Genomic DNA, 19,406 nt, shown 5'->3' on the forward strand with positions numbered 1-19,406 from the left:
CAGGATCGTCATGACAGCCTTATCTCTCAAAGAAAGCCTGTTACCTCATCCCTAATTGCTTATCCAAAGGCAGGCGAGCTCTAATTTCTCCACATTAATAAATGACACCGAAGAAGAACTGCTCTGTTTGCACTGGCTCACTCAGATTAAGCAGCACAAGCCCCTGGGTGCATTAGGAAACTTTGTGCTTCTCCTGTGGACACGGGGAGACGGATTCACCTTACTCAAGAGCAGCACTTCATTTGTTTACTTTTTGCTCACATTCACAGCCCTATCCCCCTCTTCCTGATGAAAACACTGCAGTGACCTAGGTCAGCATTTATTCACTGTGGGCATTCACCCCCCTCCAAGTTGGGGGCTAGTAGTAGTTGTCCTGGAAGGACCAGTGGCCTCCCTGATTCCAAGGCTCTTTCATGACTGCCTACCACTCACCTTTCCTTAGAAGCTGAGAGGTTTTCCACAAACCTTTGCATTGATTCCTGTGGCACACCCCAGGTTGTGAGATGGCACCCCTGCTTCTCCTTTTTGAAGCATTACGGGAAATGGTCTTGTGGAGTTCATAAGTGAATGTAAGGAGGGTAAGCTTGTGGGGGTCGGAGAATTGAGAGTAGCTGTCAAGCTCTGAATTAGTTCTATGACTGTGCTCTGCAGAATAGTGAGAACGCTTTGCTCCTCCGGGAATCAGCATCATCTCTCTTGTCACCACTTAAGGCTATTGCTGGTCATTTAAAGGGCCTATAAATATGAACATTTTCATATCTCAGAATCTTAAGCTTGTTTCTTTTCTTTTTTCCTCCTCAGAATGAAATGGATGACGTGCCCTTCTTTGATATCCAACTGCCTTACGAGTTGGCAATCAATATATTTCAGTATCTGGACAGAAAAGAACTAGGAAGGTGTGCGCAGGTAAGCTGTCATTAATGGATGGTCAGGATTTACCTACATGTGTAATTCAAGTATGGGAAGCTCTTCTATAGCAGAAATTTACTTTACAGAATGACAAACTTTAAAGAAATACTGAGTTGGATAGCAGCTTTACTTGAAGGAAAGCAACCTTGAACATAAAGGATTATGTTCCATATCACCGTGTCATGTTTATCTTTTTGTGACCGTCTGTCCCAGAGCTGTGTTCCTCCTGCAGTCTGAGTTATGGCTGACCTGTGGCAGCGTGCTCAAGGCTGACAAGGTTGTACTTGCCTTTACTGAGATCGCCAGACCTGTTAATGTCCTCACCGTTTCTAATGCAAAGATGCAAGGCCTTGGTTCAGTCACGCCAGTCGTTAGGTTGGGAGCTGAGGGTCAGCCTGGGGACAAAACAGTGAAGTCATGTTCCACTGTATGATCCAAATTACCCTTCAAACACCAGAATTCCACTCAGTGAGGCGAGAGGCATGTGAGAGCTGAGATCCACCGAGGGAACTGCAGATCGGCGTCACCCATCTCATGCCTACTCTGGGGCACGTGCCCATGGCGTGGAATGGTGGGAGATACAGTCTAGGCTGGACTTTATTGTGTGCATGAATCACAGGGGATCTTGATAAAATGCTAATTCGGATTCAGGAGGTCTGGGGTGTGGCCCAATGATCTGCATTTCTACCAGGTGATGCCAAGTGTGGCTTTGGCCATGCTTTAAGAGGCAAGCATTTATATCATATCATCAAGCATTTATATCATTAAAGCATTTATATCATTAAAGCATTATATCATTAGTCTGTTATTCTCTTCCTTTTGAAGAAGAATGTCTAATTTCTCATAAGTTAAATGTGTATGTGATTGACCATTTGGCTTTTCATGGACAACTGTGTTCCCAGAAGGCACTGGAGTATCCATTGCCAAAGAAGTAATTTGTTTAGTGGTTACTGTTCCCCATCCCTGAATCCTATAATGCATTTGATACAAGTTTCTGTACCTTCAGGAGAAAGAGTTTGGTGAAATTGAGTGAGTGGTAGGAGAACTATACAATAAAAATCCGAAACACCACCATGAATATGCAGGTAAAAATATTAAGGCAGTTTGAGGGTGGTGAAAACTGTAGACAGACTCTAGAGCTGTCTAACTCCATGGCAGTTCAGTGAAATGACACAAAATACAGGACAATTTAGAGAGTTTCTGGTTTTACTTTATTCCCCTATTATGGTTTTATCCTATTGTGAAGCATTTTGCTTAATCAAAACTATTTTTCTACTTAAATATGAATTTGAGAAAGTGTTCAGTATTTTTGATTGCCACAGCATCAGTTAAGGGGGGTATTGGCAAATATTTTTTGATGCAGGGTGTGGAAATCTTTCGGAAGAAACTATGCAGAGGCTAAATTCACAAAATAAAAATGTTTGAAGTGTAAACCATGCTCAGAGCCTATTGACTGCATTAAGTAAGAGTACCTACATTGTCTTCTTCTTTGCCTTGGAAGTTGGATTTGTTATATTCTAACTTTACACATTGGCCCTGTTCCCAAGAGTTGAAAACAAGGGTGTAGCTAAACGAGTCCAGCTCCTGGATTTCAGCCTGATGCTGTTAGCCAAAGTCTTGGAACAGGGTCTATCTAATAGCTAGCTTTCCACAAAGTCAGCCTTGGATGATAAAATCTTCATTCTTGATAGGGAGCTGCTGTTCAAGGAATCATTTCTTTTTACGTTGCTTTTGCTCTCCTGCTTTGTAGAGGGCCATGTGGCTTTCACATCTGCTGGTTTTCTCATCCAAAGAGTTTATCAGTGAAAGATAGGATCTGGTGGAAGAAGAAATCCCCCTTTTGGTGGGGCTGCATTCCAGGGTAGATTGGTTATGCTGGTGAGATTATTCTGCAGGTGTGAACAGTTTAATTTGCAACACAGTAGTCCAATTGTGCACCAGAATTCTTCCCTCTTGGGCCAGTTGGATTTGGGTTTTTGTGGTTGAACCTAATTTTTAGAGCACATGTATAAGATTAGAAAATATACTTAAACAGAACCCCTGAGGTGGCTCTGATCTTCTAAGCCAGGATTTTTTTCGTAGAGCTTTTGCACAAAGGTGACGATGGATGGCCAGTAGTTTGTGACTTGGCTTTGTTTTTTTCAAGCATTAAAAGAAAACCACAAAGTAATAAAAATAAGTAGCATTTTCATTTGTTTCTCGTGGTGTTTTTATTTTTGAAACAGGAAAAGGGGCTTCTGTTGAATGGAATGTCCTGCTGCTTTATGATTTTATTTTAGAGGGGGCTCGCTGTCTCCGTCTCGCTCTTTCTCTCTGGTTCTCTTTTAATCTAGCCGCCTTGGGATTTCAGTGAAAGTGGTTGGGCCAGTTATGTGGAATTGGCACCATAAACTATATGTGTGCCCTTGGAGAAAACCTGTTTGCTTAGATCCTTATGCCAAATTGGTAACTGACTAACAGTAAGGAACCCTGATTGGGGCGGGCTTCTGAGATTTCATTATGCCACAGACTGTACTGGGGAATTGATTTGGCTCTTGACTTTGTCTCCTTTCTGCATCCCCTCTCTTTTCTGCTTTGTGAGGCTTTACGCTTCAAAACTAAAGCCCCCTTACGTTAGTTTGTGGTCCTGTGTACCCTGAATGCTGACCTTCCTAGCTCCTTGGTATCCATACTTGTCCCTCGAGGGATTTAGTATCTCTGTGGGAGAGTATCATGCTGGGATGTCTCAAACAGTGTGGGTTTTAGTAAGCAGTTATGCTTGGGGCAGTTCATTGAGCAGTTTATCATTTCGCTACTTAGAATTTTTTGTTCTTTTGTGTGTGTGTGTGTGTCCACAGGATTTCCAAACACTTTAAAGGGTAATATTTTAAAATGGACAACAATGACAAAATTGTCGATTTCGAAATTACAAAATTGTTTGGTTTTTATGAGAAAAGTGAGTGTGCTGTTATATTACAACATGCGTAATTCTGAGGAGTAAAGGTTTTTAAGTATTTGCCAATGTTCATTTAAAAAACTTTAAAAGTAATTAAAAATTCATAAGTTGCAAAAAATAGTGCAGAGAAGTTCTGTGTACCCTTCCCCCAGTTTCCTCCATTGGTAATGTCTTGCAGACTGTAGCCCAATATCAAAACCAGGAATTGACATTTGCAAAGTCCATGGAGCTTACTCAGATTTCACCAGTTTAATACACACTTAATTTGTGTGTATTTAAGTCTACGCAGTTTTATCACGTGTGTAGATTTGAGTGACCACAGGGTCAAGATACAGAATTTTCATCACAAGAGTCCTGCTACTCTTTTATAGCCATGCCCTTCCCTAACCCCTGGCAACCTCGAATTTGTTCTCCATCTCTATAACTTTATTTTTTCATTTTCAGTTTTAGCATATATTTTAGTTATGTGTATTTCCTAACGTGTAAGTTTAGAAATAGAGCTGCAAAGGCAACAGGGCCATGATTTTCAAGTAAAAGGTAGAAAAACATCCTTGAAGAATGTAATAAAGAAAAAGAAGGAAGATGGGAGAGGTTAAAAACTTAAGATTTATGTTAAAATTGGCAAGCAAGAAGTAGGTGTTACCAAAATAAATAAGGAGCTCTGGAACTAAAGCCCAGTGTATTAGATTATGATATTTCAAGTTTCAAGGCAAATGTGATCTTATGATCGTCCCATATGTCCAAATAGGAGAAACTAAAATTTGAGTTTTTCTAGCTACAGATCTTAATGACATTTTTAAAGGTTGGAAATTTAGAGCCAAGTGTGCCTGGTTGATTTTCAGAGCAGAAATTATTCTGAGGACCTGTAGTTGCTGGCAGGGTTCCCTTAGTTCTTAATTTCCACTTTGCCCCCAGACTTCTGTCAGGGAGACATGTGCATGCCTGACACCCAGGCATCCACAGGAGTTTCCTTTTAATTCCCCAGGCTGCAGTGGCTGCTCCCTCTAAAAGGGGTTAGGGAGAACCAAAGCAACTCCAGAAAAAAAGATGGGGAACTAGATGAAACAAGAATGGCAAAATATTGATAGTCATTTGAACAGAGTGGGGGTGACTTATTACGCTGTTCACTTTACTTTTGTGTGGTTGAAAAATTTTCATATTAAAACGTAAAAGAGGAAAAAAATCAGAAAGCCAGAGATTATATTTGAATAAGAAAGTCAAAGCCTTCTGAGAGCAGCACATGCCAGGAGCTGACCTTTGAAAATAAAAACAATCCAGTTTTTTCGTAATTTTTGAATTTTATTTTATTTTTTATACAGCAGGTTCTTATCTATTTTATACATATTAGTGTATACATGTCAATCCCAACCTCCCAATTCATCACACCACCACCACCCCCCGCCACAGCTTTTCCCCCTTGGTGTCCATACATTTGTTCTCTACATCTGAGTCTCTATTTGTGCCTTGCAGACTGGTTCATCTGTACCATTTTTCTAGGTTCCACATATATGCGTTAATATGCGATATTTGTTTTTCTATTTCTGACTTACTTCACTCTGTATGACAGTCTCTAGATCCATCCATGTCTCTACAAATGATCCAATTTCATTCCTTTCTATGGCTGAGTAACATTCCATTGTATATATGTACCACATCTTCTTTATCCATTTGTCTGTCGATGGGCATTTAGGTTGCATCCATGCATGACCTGGCTATTGTAAATAGTGCTGCAGTGAACACTGGGGTGTGTGTGTCTTGAATTATGGTTTTCTCTGGGTATATGCCCAGCAATCCAGTTTTTTTAGGTGTTGAACTTAAAAAAAAAAAAATTGGACTTCTCATTTGGTTATTTACAGAGGGCCTACTGTGTGCCATGTACCATTCTAGATGGTGAACGAAACATAAAAACCCCTGCCTTTTGGAAAGCTTTACATTATGTTCAGTAAATATATCATTAAATATAGAATATATCTGATGGTGGTAAGTGCTATGGAGAAAAATGAGACACAGAGATGATGTTGGGGGTTGCATCATCTGGGATGGCCAGGGAAGACTTCATAGAGAAGGTGACCTTTCAGCAGAGACCTGAAGGAGGGAAGAAGGAAGCTGGGCTGGTCTCTGGCAGAGGGGAATAGCAGGTGCAGAGGCTTTGAGGTGAGTGTACCTGTTGTGTGAGGAACAGCAGGAAGGTCAGACTGGCTAGGCTGTGGCAACTGAGTAATGGCCTCCCTGAGATGTTCATGCCCTAATCCTCAGGCCTGTGACTACGTTATCTTTTATGGTAAAAAGACCTTTGCAGATGTAAGTTAAGGATCTCCACATGGAGTGATCTTGGATTATCCAGGTGGGTTCATTGTGACTATAGAGCTCCTTAGAGGGAGGCAGGAGGTCAGAGACGAGAGGAGATGCTATGTTGCTGGCTTTGAAAATGGAGGAAGGGGCTGCAAGCCAAGGAATGTACGTGGCCCCTCAAAGCTGGAAAAGGTAAAGAAACAGATCGTCCCCTGAAGCCTCCAGGAGGAATGCAACCCTGCTGCCAACACCTTGATTTTATTTTATTTTATTTTTTGGCCACACTGTGCAGCTTATGGGGTCTTAGTTCCCCGACCTGGGATTGAACCCGTGCCTCCTGCAGTGGAAACGTGGACCGCCAGGGAGTTCCCCCAACACCTTGATTTTAGACTTCTGGCCCCCAGAACTGTAAGAGAATAAATGTGTGTCATTTAAAGCCATAAGTTTGTGATAAGTTGTTAGAATATCAATAGGAAACTAACACAGGGATGTAGTGAGCAGACAGGGCTAAGAGAAGGAGAGATGGTCCAAATTCAAAGGCACTTAATCTGTTAACAGAACTGGAACTTTTATTCTGAATGAGATGGGAAGCCATTGAAGTGTTTTAATCAGAGGATTGACAAGGTCTGACTTATATGTTAAAAGGGATCATTTTCCCTGCCATGTGAAGAATATGCCGGGGAACAAGGCCGGCAGCAGGGAGACCAGTTTGAAGGCTACATGGTGGTTTGGACCAGGACTGTGCTGGTAGAAGTGGGTGGAGTCAGGGTTGCTGATGGGTTGGGTATGGGGAGAGGAGGAAGAGTCAACAGGACTCCAGGGTGTTTGGCCTGAGGAACTGGGTGGATGAGGTTACCATCACTAATGAGGGGAAAATGGTGGGATGAGCAAGTTTGGGGGGAAGATAAGTACTTGAATGTGAGGCTGCAGATGAGTTCTGGGTTGAACTCAGGGTTGACGATGTCAGTTTGGAAGCAGTCGGCACATGGATGGTATTTAAAGCCAGGAAACTGAACGAGATCATCAGGAAAGTGAGTGTAGATAGAGGAGGAGATTAGGGGTTGGGCCCTGGCACAGACAGTGAGTAGACGATAAGCAGACTGAGAAGGCGGTACCTGTGAGCTGGGAAGAAACCTAGCGTGCACAGTCCTCTGAACCAAGGGCGAGCAATTTTCAAGGAGGTGAAAGTGACCAAAGGTAATAAGCGGTCAAGTGAGAGGAAGACTGAGAAGAGACTGCTGGGTTTAGCAATGGGAGGTCAGTGGTGTGTCCTCCCCAGGTAGACTTCATTATGTCATTGTGTGACTGGAACAGTGACACTTTTTCCCCTGTTGTGGGCCTCACTGGTAACCTTAATCCAGGCAGAGTTAATAAAGCTAGTTTTTGAGTCAAGGGCTTTTTTCTTTTTTTTTCTTTTAATGCTGCAATTCATAGTGGTGCTGTAAAGCAAAACGCTGGGGACACTTTTATTAGCAAATTCTTGCAGCTGAGGCTCACTCAGTGGGGCTTTTACTGGGCAGGGCCAGTCCAATCCTGGTGTATTAAAGAAAGACCATCAGGCCTTTGGAAAATTCAGGCTCGTAAACTTTCTAGATTTAATGTAATTTAAGAAATCAAAACAATTAGATTTCCTTTTGGCGAGACTCTTTAAAATTTACTTGTGAAGGTTTGACTAGGTGTTTTTCTTGTTGATTTTTCCCCCTTCAGGATTAAAAGAAATTCTTAAAGCCTGTCATTTTTGTTCTCCTTTAAAAGAAGAATAAAAAGGCAACCCTCTCTTTATCATTTGCTAAAGAAATTGTTGGCACATTTCTGTGTTCAATACCTGATCGTAGATACAATCCTGATCCCTTTTTGGAAGTAATTCTCACCTCTAGCTTTTATAAATCCCTCAAAGAGCTTTATTGTTTGTTTTCCAGGATAAAACTTTATCCTGAATATTATTTTCTACAGAAGAGGCCCTGTGGTCTAGGGGTTAGTGGTGGGGATGATGCACCGAAACATCAATGTTTTGTTCTCAGGTTTTTATCCCATAACCCTGTTGTACAAATTTCAGATTGTGTTATTTAAGACAATTTGACATTTTCTTCGAAGCTGATATAAAAAAATGTTTTCGGCTTCCAAGATTTTTAAGGTCTGACGTGTATTTGAGAGTTCTTGAAAGTCTCTGAAAAGTTTCTCTGCTTTAAAGTGGCTGGAGTTTGTACAGTTTAGTGCTCATTAAAACTCATCCAGAACGTTTAATTGGGATATTCTAGTTTGTAGTCGCTGAGCATTGAATTTGGAGTCTCCTGAAATGGTGATGATTCACTGGCTTCATCTAACAAAGTGCAGCCTCGTAGCTAATTTTTGGACTGCAGAATTACAAAGATTACCTGCCGTTGGGGGCCAGTCTTGTGATCCAACTCGACTGTAAGAGCAGAGACCAGAACTTTTCCCTCTAGCTTCCCCAGCCATGGGCAGGCGGCCCCAATCTGGTCATGTCCGTGGGGTGTCACCCACCTGCAAAGGTGTCAGTTTGGCAGGTTGAGGTGGAAAGTAGGTAAGAGTTGCTGGCCTTAGTGCCCGCATACAGTTGGTGCCCAACATATGTTTTAATTGCCTGACTGATACCCATATCAGTGTTCTGTAAGGTGTCTTCTGGAGGACACTGGGCTTTTGAGACACTCTTTGTAAGAAGAGTTCAGGAGCCAGATAAGTTCAAGGAATGCAGCCTCTTATATTTCCTTCTTAGAGATATGCAACACGTGTCAGTCTGTTAAAAGCTCTGAGAAGTTCTGCGGTCAAGAGTCCTGCTTAGTTTTGTTTAAACCAGTGTTCTCCAAACTCGTGTGACCGTGGAATCCTTTTTTAAAATAACTTATTAATACCCTAAGGAGCTGCTATTCTATTGAATATGCTTTAGGAAGTGCTGGTGTGTGTAGTGAAATAATGAGTCTGGGTCTTTCACCTAGTAGTTACATTTCATAAATCCTACAAAATTTTACATTTTATAATTTTTACAAAAAAGGGCTGATGTATCCCAGGGATCAGAGTAAACTGCCGTGTGGTTAGCTAGCACTTTGTGCCTTTGAGAAGCCATGAGGGTGTCTGTGTGTTCACCTTTATACTTCATTTAACCCTGAATTGCAGGGGCCTGTGGGAGAAACACTCTGCTCTGGAGCTATTTGAGCTGTAGCCTGGCTCCGTCACGGCTGATGTTGGTCTGTCCCTGTCTGTGCTTCATGATTGCCTAGTGCTGAGACTCACTTTGGCACAGACAGATGGACAGACACCACCCAGTGTCATGGACAGGCTCAGCTGTGGACCAAACATGCCATAAATAAAACCATGGTGTTCTGTCTAGTTGAAACTGGAACTCCAGTGTTACTGAGTCATTATCCCATTCTTTATTTCCTGACCACTTGTGATCAGATGAGGGTTTGTTTCCCCGATGCCCTTATGGCTAAGATGGAGAAGTGTGGGATGACAGTGTGGTTAAGTGGATCTGTAACTGACGCTGTGGCCGTGCCTGGGGTGGGCTGCTTAATGGATCCATGTCAGCCTTGAGGGAGGGCTCTAGTGGTTTGCCACGGGCTCCGTGCTCAGCCCTATCCTGGTTAATTTTTTAAAATAATTAAGACATGAAGCCCCACAGACTGTACTTTGCTGATGACTTATGTAAAGGAAAAGTAGCATACCTACAATGGATGACAGAATTGAGATGCAAAAATGATATAAAATGCTGGCGGTGGGTATGTGTGATGAGCTGGGATTTAAAATGGATAGAAAGTTTAGAAAGTTAAGAATTTAAGTTTAAGACATAATAGTGTGAGAGTAAGAAATGGGGAATTTATTTTTCTTTAATTGCAACTTGTATTTAAAAAGACTCTGAAGATTGATAAATACCAAACTGAGGTTACTGTTGGCGAGAAAAGGATGTGGACACTGGGAGATGCATAGGAGTTTTAAGCTTATTGGCAATATTTCTTAAGCAGGGTGGTGTATCCATGGGTGTCTGTAATATATACCTTTTTGTCTGCCTTAAATATTTAATAAAATAAACAGACTCCAGAAGCTCTGGACCATACGTTCTGTAACCATGAGGATGTATCTTCAAGTGAAGTAGCAAATTAGTATCTGATAAAATCCTTCTGTTCATGGCACTTGACAGTCTATATCTGGGGTATTGTTTAGTCCTGAGTATCACTTTTGAAGAGGGACACCAGAGATGCATAAATACTAGGGTACATTTCAGAGATAATGGGTAGGGGAGCTAGTCCTATGACAATTAGTTGGAGAAAATGGGTGTGTTTAGACCAGTGAAGAAGTGACTAAGGGGAAATGTGATGGCTGCCTTCAGCCATTTAAGGAGCTGTCAGTATGTTTTTTTTGTTCCTCTTTTCCTATATCACTATCTTCTTTTTTTTTTTTTTAAAGTTTATTTATTTAAGTATGTTGGGTCTTTGTTGCTGCATGCAGGCTTTCTCTAGTTGTGGCGAGTGGGGGCTACTCTTTGTTGTGGTGCACGGGCTTCTCATTGTGGTGGCTTCTCTTGTGGAGCACGGGCTCTAGGCGTGTGGGCTCTAGAGTGCAGGCTCACTAGTTGTGGCACACGGGCTTAGTTGCTCCGTGGCGTGTGGGATCTTCCCGGACCAGGACTCGAACCCGTGTTCCCTGCGTTGGCAGGTGGATTCTTAACCACTGTGCCATCAGGGAAGCCCTGTTTTGGTTCTTTTAAAAAAAATAAAATATTGTTTCTTTGTCAATATTCTCTACTTTGTGAGACATTGTGCTCATAAGTTTATTTCTTTAGATATGTTTTCCTTTAGTATTTTGAATATATTTATAATGGGGTATCCCACTCCCCAGGTTTTCCTTTTAAGGCTTTCGATTAGCCTCCTTTTAGCCCTACTTGGTAGTGCCATGTCAGGCAGCTGCACTGTTAAACAGTTGTCCCTTATTTTTTTCTGACAAATGCCCTGGATATAGGACAGAGTTAGATCTAAGTCAGATTAGATAAAGACAAGCCTCGAGAACAGAGCTTTCTAGCAAGCTGCCAGACGGGCCAAATAGTGACGGTTCTCTGGGGATGGTACTTTTGGAGAGCTATAAACCCATTTGGCCTCTCTGGGAGCTGCTAGACTGCTGGGTTTTACAGCTGCTATAGTTGGAGGCTGTTGGTTTTCAAGGCTACCATGGAGCTAGAGGATGAGGATGGGATCAATGCAAGTGAAAACAATACAAAGGTTGCTATTCTTACCAAGATTCAGCTGTTTTTCTTGAATAGATGCTTCTCAGAACGTTGCAAGCCTTTAGTTAATTTCTAGAGTTCTGAAAAAGTTCATTTTGACAATTTTTGGCAGTATTCTTGTTGGTTTTGTGGAGGAGCAGATTTTCGGAGATCTTCAACTCTGTAGTCCTGGAAGCTAACTCCCTATTGGTATTTCTCAAATGAGGCACCCTTGTGTAATGAGAGTCTGCCGTGCACATGCTGTGTGCTCTCTCTTTGTCTCATGTTCTCTCGTCTGAGTATTTGATGTCTTGAAGTGGCCCCAAGGGAGTGTTAAGGAGCACAAGTTACCATGAACCACTGGTCATGACTCTTACTTTCTTAGAAGTGAGGCTCGGCCTTTAGGTGGACAGCAAGCAGAATGTGTTGCAGACCCCAGATCATGTTGATCTGCTGGATCAGTTTCTCATTTTGCGAGCAGAGTCCATCTTTTGCAGTCTGCCCAGCTTTGTACATTATCCCATGATGAAGTAAATCCATCCTTCCTCAAAGTTAGGGTTGGAAGACAAAGCACTAATAGCTAGGGTGTGGAGAAAAGGGAACACTGTTGCACTGCTGGTGGAAATGTGAATTGGTACAGCCACTATGGAGAACAGTATGGAGGTTCCTCAAAAAACTGCAAATAGAAGTATCATATGACCCAGCAATCCCACTACTGGTCATATACCCTGAGAAAACCATAATTCAAAAAGAGTCATGTACCACAATGTTCATTGCAGCTCTATTTACAATAGCCAGGAGATGGAAACAACCTAAGTGTCCATCATCGGATGAATGGATAAAGAAGATGTGGCACATATATACAATGGAATATTACTCAGCCATAAAAAGAACGAAATTGAGCTATTTGTAATGAGGTGGATAGACCTGGAGTCTGTCATACAGAGTGAAGTAAGTCAGAAAGAGAAAGACAAATACCATATGCTAACACATATATATGGAATTTAAGGGGAAAAAATGTCATGAAGAACCTAGGGGTAAGACAGGAATAAAGACACAGACCTACTGGAGAATGGACTTGAGGATATGGGGAGGGGGAAGGGTAAGCTGGGACAAAGTGAGAGAGTGGACATATATATATACTACCAAATGTAAAATAGGTAGCTAGTGGGAAGCAGCCGCATAGCACAGGGAGATCAGCTCGGGGCTTTGTGACCACCTAGAGGGGTGGGATAGGGAGGGTGGGAGGGAGGGAGACGCAAGAGGGAAGAGATATGGGAACATATGTATAACTGATACACTGTGTTATAAAGCAGAAACTAACACACCATTGTAAAGCAATTATACTCCAAAAAAGATGTAAAAAAAAAAAAAAGACATTGGTGGTAAAACAAACAAACAAACAAACACTAATAGCTAAAATGGCCATTTCCTCTGGATACTGTTGGGATTTGAAATTCAGTCCAGTCATAATATTAGTTTCTCTATATCAGATCTTACCATCCTAGATAATTGCTTGAGTTTTCTGTTAAATAATTTTTTTAACCTACACATTTAAAATCTAAGTTTTTGCACATAGTATAAATCTGAATTTCTCATATGACCAGAAGTTTTGGGTTATGGATATTTTATTACAGCTCTTTACTTCAGAGGTCATTGGTCTGTAGCTCTATAAGATGGAAAGACAAGTGCTTATTGGTGAAAAGTAAAGAGATTCTGTTCTGAAAAGCTGTGTATGATTTTATATCTATTAACGTGTTACAGTGTGTATTTTATGCCTTTTATGTATTTGTGTATTTTTTTCTCTTTATATTTTATACATATATATATAAAATAATTTAACCAAGTAGTTTAAAATGTGATATTAGATGGTAGTACAACAATTTTGAAATCTTGAAAGATAAAACGGGAAACATTTGCTTGTATTTTTTTTTGCCTCAGAGTGTTTTGTTAGTGAGACATTTTATACTGCCATAAACCCAGGGCAGTAATAAAGGTGTTGATTGATTTTTGGATGACAAGGGACTTCTCTAATTGCAGAATTTGACATTTGTGTCACTTCTGCTGTTTTAGGTGAGCAAGACGTGGAAGGTGATTGCAGAAGATGAAGTACTCTGGTACCGGCTGTGCCAGCAGGAAGGGCACCTTCCCGAGAGCAGCATCTCCGATTATTCTTGCTGGAAGCTCATCTTCCAAGAGTGCCGAGCCAAGGAACACATGTTAAGAACCAACTGGAAGGTAGGCAGTGGCCAATATCGTTACCTGTAGGGGAATAGCCTGCAAGGACACAGGAATCCAAGCCTGGGATTAAACACCCGAGTCCTTCCAATTTCATCCTGAGATTAACTGCCAAAAACAAGGAGAGGAGGAGGATGGTGAGCGTCCCTTCAGCTGTTGGTGACTTGTTGCCCCTTTTGTTGCCCATTAGAGTATCTGCCCTTGTTTTCAAGCACACTCTTTGGGAGCGTCCTGTTGTCCTCTAGGAGAGGAGGGGCGAGACTGAGGATCCAGTCCCCTCGCCTCTGGTGGTCGGGGTCTTTAGGCTAGTGCTCAGTGCAGCCCCTTTTCACTGCCACCGTCTCCCTGGATGGACCAAGAAAGCACCACCTGAATACAAAAGAGGGGCTGAAAATGCTATCTCCAGTAAATTCTAAGAGGGAGATCATTAAGCATCTCTAAGTACTGTCTTCTCTTCCCTCACATAACCTATTGGCTTGCTTCCATAACATTTATCACTTCAATATTTCTACAGAAATATTAGATCACAGCTATGAATTTGCACAGAACAGTGTTTCTGTAGAAAATAACTGTCAAGAACAGTGTTACATAAAGCTGTTTAAGGCATGACGAGACAGCAGTGTGGTGCCGTTTCTTCCCACCTGGGTAGCTGGATATTCAGTTGGAAGGAAGGGACAGAACTGTATCCTTTCCCCTCCTGTAAAGGTCAATCCTAATAGACTTTGAGATTAACAAGCTTTTGCTCATTACTGATAGTGACATATTGCCTATGTGCATGTCTGTCCCCAGTCACCTCATAACCTGATTAGTGACCGATACTCTTGATCTGGGCAGCGTCACAGTTCCTAGCAAAGTTAATAAGAGGTAGTGTTCCTCTAACTCGGGTTTCTCAACCCCAGCACTAGTGCCATCTGGGACCAGTACTTTGCGGTGAGGCCTGTCCTGGGCGTTGCAGGATCTTCCGCAGCATGTCCGGCCTCTCCCCAGTGTATGCCAGAAGCATTCTCTTCCTCCCCACAGCTCTGACAACCAAAAAGTCTTCAGACCAGTCCGATGTCCCCTGAGGGCAAAATCAGCCCTGGGTGAGAACCATCCTTCTAAAGAGGATTAGCATAGCCATCCTTGGCCCTGAAGACCCACCACTAAGTACAGATTCCTCTGGCCCCCGCTCTATGTATCCACTCCAGGTAATAAACTCGCGTGGAGGGCCCCCCTCGCCCTCTTGCCCATTTGCTTGGTTATGTCTGTGTGAAGGACATAAGTGAGAGCAGGCATTGGGTTTGCCAAAGCTGCTTAGACAGGCTGGGGGCCGGAAAGCAGAGGGTCTGACCCTGGCAGGAGGAGCCATAATTTAAGGAAAGCTTGAGAGTGAGGCATTTACTAGGGCCTTTCTGTCTGGGAAGGAGGGATACTTTTGAGATTCGTGAGTATGAGAGCTGGAGATATTCCATGTACCCTGGCTTGAATTCATAAATGTCAGATTCTAAGAGAAAGCAGCAGCTGAGTTCTTTGTTTCCTCTTTGGTATTAGAAAGCTAGGGAGGGAAGCAGGTACCCCCTCCTCATCCAGGCTGGAGGGGGCCGAAGTGAAGGGGTTTAAAGACCCGCCTCATAGCATCTGGCATTTAATGCCAGTATACAGATTACGTACAATCCAACTGAACGTCTGTTCTGTTGTTTTTCTCCAACAAACCCGAAGCCATGTGTTTGTTAAGTGCTTAGTAAGAGGTCGTTGCTTAAATGACCTGGAGTCAAACTGCAGGGAGACTGGAGGGAGGCTTCTCTGTGGAGTGTCTCAGGCCCATTTCCTGCACTGTTACCTGTGAGGACTACAGAAGTAAAATGTCAAATGATGACTCTTGCATTAACTGTAGTGATGGGATTCTTGTGATTCTAGAATGAAAGGAATTCTTATGAAAACATGAAAGGTAGTGCAGAGCAAGATGCTTTCCCTTTGTGTGCCTCTGATTTCTCATCTCTGATGTGGAGCTGAGAGTAGCTGCGCTCTTTGTGCCGTCGTGAGGATGACTGTCTAATGATATATCTAACACTCCTCCCACAGCGCGTGGCCTGTGTCTGCTGCTCAGTTAGCATTGGCCTTGGCACGCAGATACTGTGGTTTGGTGCTATTCATGGTCAACCTCAGGATGGGTTGGGAAGGTGATTTGGTTTGGCATCTCCTAGGTTGGTGTTTGAGGAAGCTGAGAAGGGACCCCAGGGTTCTCAGTACTTCCACACAGGGGATGACCTGTGAATGCAGGAACTTACCTGGACCTGCAGGAACTTACCTGGACCTGCAGTTCAGAGCCAGCGTGCAAATGATCTTCCTTTCCCTGGTGTTTGCATACACTCATTTCACTGTAGCATTCTAGGATCTCTCTAATCCATAATGCCAGTGTGGGGTTGGAGCCCTTGATGGGGAGGAAGCCATGTGATGAAACTTAGTGGAGGACGTGAGCACACAGGCCCTCTCCTTTTCTTTCAATAGCTTGTCCCTCAAAAGAGCTTTGCTGTTCTTGTCATTTTGGCTGTGGCCCTCGAACAGATGATTCTCAAGTCCTTCCATCCCCATGTCTCCACTAGCAGGACAGCCCCACTTGGATGTGTCCAGTTGTGTCCCTCAGCCTTGGACTTGGTCCTCGAGTTCAGTGAGATCACCATGTAGATCGTCTTGCACAGTGCCTGGAGTACAGCTGCTTAATAAACGTTGGTTTTAATGGAATGGATGTCATCATCTGTCTCCTAATATTATAAATAGTAACTACCATTTATTGAAAACCTGCTGTGTGCTAAGAACTGTGCTTGCCACTTACACTATTTCTAATCCTTGTGCTGGTACAGCAAAGTTGAAATTATGGATGGCTTGGTATTTTTTTTTAATTGAAGTATATAGTTGACTTACAATATTGTTTCAGGTGTACAGCAAAGCAATTCAGTTATGTGTATATATTTTTTGATGGCTTGGTATTCTTGAATACCTTTTATTCACGCTTTTTGGCTTAACTGTCCTGCCCTGCCCTTTCCAACATCCCACATGTAAATACTTTCTATTCTTCAAGATTCCCTTTATTTTAAAAATAATTATTTTATTTATACATATTTTGAATCAGTAAATAAACAATCGTGATGCAGTAAATCAAAAGTCATAAAAGGGCATATACTGGAAAATACATCTCTTTCTCACCTCTCTCCACCTACCACCTAGTTTCCTCCTCAGGAGCAGCTGTGTTATGGGTTTTAGGGTTTCCTTTAAATACCCTTTCCATGAACCTCTGACCTCTCAATCAGAAACAATGTCTTTTCTTTTCCCCATCCTGATTTTTATCTTGTTGTATATACTTTTTCATTTTATTCTGAGAGCATTTATAAGGGGTGTTAACAGGTAAAATACCATTAACTACTTTCTCTCATCTGAACTGAACTTTTTAAAGACACTTTATACATTTCTTCACTAGCAGCCCACTGCAGAGTGGAGTGGTTAACATCCTGTAATCCCCTCAAGGACAGGGCCAGAGTCTCGCGCATCCTGTGCCCAGTAGTTTCATTCAGTGTGTTTGTAACTCATAAATACATAGCTTAACATGTTAGTCATCTCTGTCCTTTTGAATGTCTTGATAACTATGGACACAGTCCATGCTGTAAAAAAACTGCCGTGAATGTAGTTGAGAGCGAAATGCTTTGTCTCCTGGCTATCCAGAGAGTAGTATAAACTGCACCCCCTTTTCTTATGCAGAATCGCAAAGGCGCCGTGAGTGAGCTGGAACACATTCCTGACGCGGTTTTATGTGATGTGCATTCTCACGATGGTGTTGTCATTGCTGGGTAAGCGAAAACAGTTTTTCAGTTAATATTCTTCATCCTAAGGTCTTTCACTTTTCATGGACCACCCTCTGCGTCCCAGCCACCTGATTCTCCCTTGGGAGTGCGTGCCTTCCCACTTATAGCCCTCGTGGAGATGGGCCGTCTCCATGACTCTATATCCTCCAGTAGTTAAGAGCTCTGAACCTAGTGGTGTGGAGCGGCTCTGTAATCCATTTGTGTCCATGCATCTTTTGAGCTTTTAAATCACTCTTATGGCATGTTCTGTTAGATTTTCATTAAGGCAAACAGTTTGTATTTTATGAAGACATAAAAAAGTCAAGCAATAATAATAAGTGTTGGCAGAAACAGGTGCTATTCTTTTTTTTTTTTTTTTTTGCGGTATGCGGGCCTCTCACTGCTGTGGCCTCTCCCGTTGCGGAACACAGGTTCCGGACGCGCAGGCTCAACGGCCATGGCTCACGGGCCCAGCCACCCCGCGGCATGTGGGATCTTCCCAGACCAGGGCACGAACCCGTGTCCCCTGCATTGGCAGGCGGACTCTCAACCACTGCGCCACCAGGGAAGCCCCAGGTGCTATTCTTGATCTCTTGTTCTGAAGCCTTTATTATGAGGAAGGGCTGTGGCCACAGGTAATCTTCCTTCCCCACCACACAGTTCGTATTTGCAGTTAACTTGTCCTGAAATAGGCTTTTTGTCTGTCTCCATTGCCGAGAAATTTAATTCTAACTTCTGTGAATTCCTTTGGCTTCTGTTCCAAAAACCACTTTCATGAATCCTTCATATTTTATTACAGAGATGTTTTTATGTGTTTCTTTAATAATAAGAAGATAACTTTCTTCTTGGATTAACAAGTTGTCTTGAACTAGAGTCTCACATTGTGTACTTAATGCCATAGAGACCAGGACACTTAAACTTCTGAGTCTGGATTGACTTCGGAGTGAGACACCCAAAAGAGCTTTCTACCTGGAGGAGCAAACAAAAACAAACCTTGGACTTAACAGCTTAGTAGTAGGAGAGCCTTTTTCTTTAAAGAAAACCCTTTCCTTCAGAAGCATTCCTTAATTGAAATTTCCAAGAGTCAGATTATTTTAATATTTTGCGGTCCGTAGTACCTACGTAAAAGTATTTTGCTTCAAACAAGATAAGCCTTAGGAGGAACACTTTCCATTACCTTGTGTTTTACTGGCCATGATTTCGAGGCCAGTAAATACCCTTCTTGGGAGTGCTATAGAACTATTACTTTTAGAAAAACTAATGGACCAGAAATCTAGAATTTTATCCCTTCAGTTATCAGTGTGGCTCTAGGCTTCTGCCCCTCATTGCTCAAGTATGGGCCTGAGAGCTCATGCTAGGTAAGATCCTTTTCACCTGCTAATTCTGAGATTCCTCAATAACTCCCAAAGGGACTGGGATCATTCTAGCTTAGAGAAGTCTCCTGGTGTGTCAGGGGCCTTTGAGGACAGACTATTGAGATTGAACTGAAAGAGTCATAAAAGGAATTAGAAATGAGACGATTCTCGAAAGCCAATTATGAATTTCTTATCTGGACACTAGTCCAGATGCCAGTCCTTCTTTTCCTGCCTCTCGTTCCCTCGAGGCCTGCTCAGCATTACAGATTATGCCAGCACAAAGCAAAGCGATGGCAGAGTTTAGTGGATCGATAAGGTGAAACTTGATCTGTGGGTCAGAGAGGCTCCTCATGGCCCCTCTTTCTAAGAGAACCTTACGTTTATGGCCTAGCATCAGATACTTCAATCTTGCTTGTATATAGAGCATTTTGTGTTTATCATTAAAATTTTATCTGGTGGTTACGATGCTTGTTTTCTGGGTCAGATCTTGAATCCCTTTTCATTTGAGACAGCGGTGTTTGTGGTTACCTCATTCCCAATCAATGTTGTGTTCACCAGGCTTTCTGCAGTTATGTATCTCCAAGGAGCTTCTTAAAGAGACAGTGGCCATCTCACCCTTTCCTTCTCTTTTACTTCTCTTTCATTTCTCC

At 42.4% G+C, this 19,406-nt stretch overlaps 1 protein-coding gene across 2 annotated transcripts in view; it reads left to right on the forward strand.

Annotated features, from left to right (window-relative positions):
- Positions 1-19,406, forward strand: part of FBXW8 (F-box and WD repeat domain containing 8) — a 111,572-nt gene that overhangs the window by 13,958 nt on the left and 78,208 nt on the right. For both annotated transcript variants that reach the window (XM_065890210.1, XM_065890211.1), the window contains exons 2-4: positions 802-906; positions 13,422-13,586; positions 17,319-17,407. In XM_065890210.1, the coding sequence (XP_065746282.1) occupies positions 802-906; positions 13,422-13,586; positions 17,319-17,407 (359 nt within the window). The remainder of the gene's footprint in view (positions 1-801; positions 907-13,421; positions 13,587-17,318; positions 17,408-19,406) is intronic.

Source organism: Phocoena phocoena, chromosome 13 (assembly GCF_963924675.1).
Source record: "Phocoena phocoena chromosome 13, mPhoPho1.1, whole genome shotgun sequence".
In the NCBI taxonomy this organism is placed as follows: Eukaryota; Metazoa; Chordata; class Mammalia; order Artiodactyla; family Phocoenidae; genus Phocoena; species Phocoena phocoena.